This window comes from Spermophilus citellus (genome assembly GCF_964194105.1).
Source record: "Spermophilus citellus genome assembly, chromosome: 4".
In the NCBI taxonomy this organism is placed as follows: Eukaryota; Metazoa; Chordata; class Mammalia; order Rodentia; family Sciuridae; genus Spermophilus; species Spermophilus citellus.
The window spans coordinates 147,934,377-147,936,739 of record NC_138185.1 but is presented as its reverse complement, the minus strand read 5'-3'; the positions used below and the strand labels follow the sequence as shown (position 1 = coordinate 147,936,739).

The 2,363-nt window shown below is 33.2% G+C and overlaps 1 protein-coding gene across 1 annotated transcript; it reads right to left on the bottom strand.

Annotated features, from left to right (window-relative positions):
* Positions 1 to 1,175: 1,175 nt before the first annotated feature.
* LOC308646069 (olfactory receptor 4K2) lies at positions 1,176 to 2,129 on the bottom strand (the record flags this gene model as incomplete). Its single annotated transcript, XM_081288607.1, has 1 exon — positions 1,176 to 2,129. One exon carries the CDS (start codon positions 2,127 to 2,129, stop codon positions 1,176 to 1,178), a length of 954 nt encoding a protein of 317 aa, XP_081144733.1.
* Between the last annotated feature and the right edge of the window lie 234 nt (positions 2,130 to 2,363).

The following is a 2,363-nucleotide window of genomic DNA, read 5'->3' as shown; positions in this document are numbered from 1 at the left end:
ATAGTGATACTTTGTGTACCTGAAAGCTATTAATTAAAACAGTAACAAAACCTATTTTACACAAAACCATACTTATTACATTGACAGTGTTTTACTAAGTATAAATTAATTTTATACAAATATTAAAACAAAAATGTACTTTGGCCACAATGTAAACAATATAATACTTTAAAATTAAAACATATTATCAAATTATATTTTAAATATCATTATAATTTTAACTTCCAATGCATAATTTCCATGGTTTCTATATGAAACAAAGTATACAGTTTTGCAACTCATTTCATAATGTTTTCTGATTTGCAGAATTCTTTAACTTCCCTATACATTCTGCAGGATCAGAAGGAGGTATCATGGCAATACCACATTTTTTACTAGCTAAATATGGTTACTGGAGACTTTACACTTGTGTCATATTTATTTTCATCTCTTCAGTATCTATAATAAAATGTATCCAAAGCTTTATTTAATGAAAAAAGATCACAATTAGTTTGAATGTGATATATAGATATATAGATCCCTGAGTCACTTTAGTATATATCATATATAAATATAGATATATACTATGTGTCTCTATATAAATATGTATCTCTATAGCTATAGCTATAGCTATATTCCTGAGTCACTGTTTCTCTCTCTCTCATATATATATATATATATATATATATATATATATATATATATATATAATTATTGCTCTTCAGGAAGAAACTCATTTCCAGCAATTAAGAATACTTAAGGATTACAGAAATCTTGTTAAATCTTGTTAATGTGTCATTGTTAAGGGGCAACTCTTAGTAACTCAGTTGCTAATTATACCTAATTTTCATTACCTTCTATTTTGCCTTCAATCTCTATTTTTCCTTCATATGTTTGTTCCTCTTTTCCAGTGAATTGATTATTAATATGGTATGTCTTGACCAAAGAAGTCACTCCTAATATTTTTGTAGTCTTTTTTTTCCTCTGGAGCTAATTACTTCCATTAACTTGCTTTTCTGAATTTTCAAATGTATTTTGAACATACATAGGATTACGGTTTTAAAATTGCCCTGATCTCAAATGTTCTTGGCAACTTCAAATGTGCCAAGAAATGCAGAAACAAGAGCCTAGTACTGCATTGTTAGCAGTGCCATGTGTCACAAAAACAAGGGCATTTAATGCCTAGGGTGTTAAAACTAAAAATGACAGGAAGGAGTTGCCTTGTTGGAATTCAGAAATCTGTTCTTCAGTTTCTTTAGGGCTGTCTTTACTTCTTGATTCCTCAAAGAATAGATCACTGGGTTCATAATGGGAGTAAAGATGGTATAAAACACAGACAGGACCTTCTCTATCAGAAAGCTGTTTTGTGGCCACATATAGATAAAAATGCATGGCCCAAAGAACATGAAGACAACAATGAAGTGAGCTGTACAGGTAGAAAGAGCCTTAGATGATCCTCTGGAAGAATGCTGCTTGATAGTAACCAGGACAATGACATAGGAATTAAATAAAAGAATAAAGCAGGACAGAGCAATGATGCCACTTGTTGAGATCATGAAAAGGCCCAAAACATAAGTGTCCACACAAGCCAGCTGGAATACCACTGGGAGGTCACAGAAAAAGCTGTCCACCTCATTGGGACCACAGAATGGTAACGTGAGGGCAAATATGACCTGGCTCATGGAATGCATGATTCCCATAATCCAAGAAGCTACCACAAGGGCAACACACACCTGGGGACTAACAATTGAAGCATAATGCAGGGGCTTACAAATCGCAATATATCTGTCAAAGGACATAGCCATTAATAAAATAATCTCAGTACCAGTGAAAAGATGTAGGAAGAATATTTGGGTAATACAGCCATCAAATGAGATGGTTTTGTGGCCAGTGAGGTAGTCTGTAATCATCTTGGGGGTGGCAAAGGAAGCAAGAGACATATCAATGATGGAAAGATTGGTAAGCAGAAAATACATGGGTGAGTGCAGGTGAGAGTCAGCAATAACTGTAATGACTAGAAGGCTGTTACCCACCATTGTTGCCATGTAAAGCAATGAAAATGCCATAAAGAAAAACATCTGTAGTGCCAAGGAATTAGACAGCCCCAGCAAAACAAATTCAGACACAGTGGACTTATTGACCACATCCATTGTCTTGATGGATAGGTAGAAGCCTATTAAAAAAATAAGAGAAAGTGTGATTTAATTGAAGCAAAAGCCTCATTTCTAAGCATCTACTTTCACAGATCTTTCCTCTATGAAAACTTATCCTTACTATTCTTTTCATCTCTCTCATTTGGTAAATTGGTTTACAAGAAAATTATAGAATATTAGAGATACAGTAAAATACCTCTTAAATCATATATATTGAAAATGACATTCTCT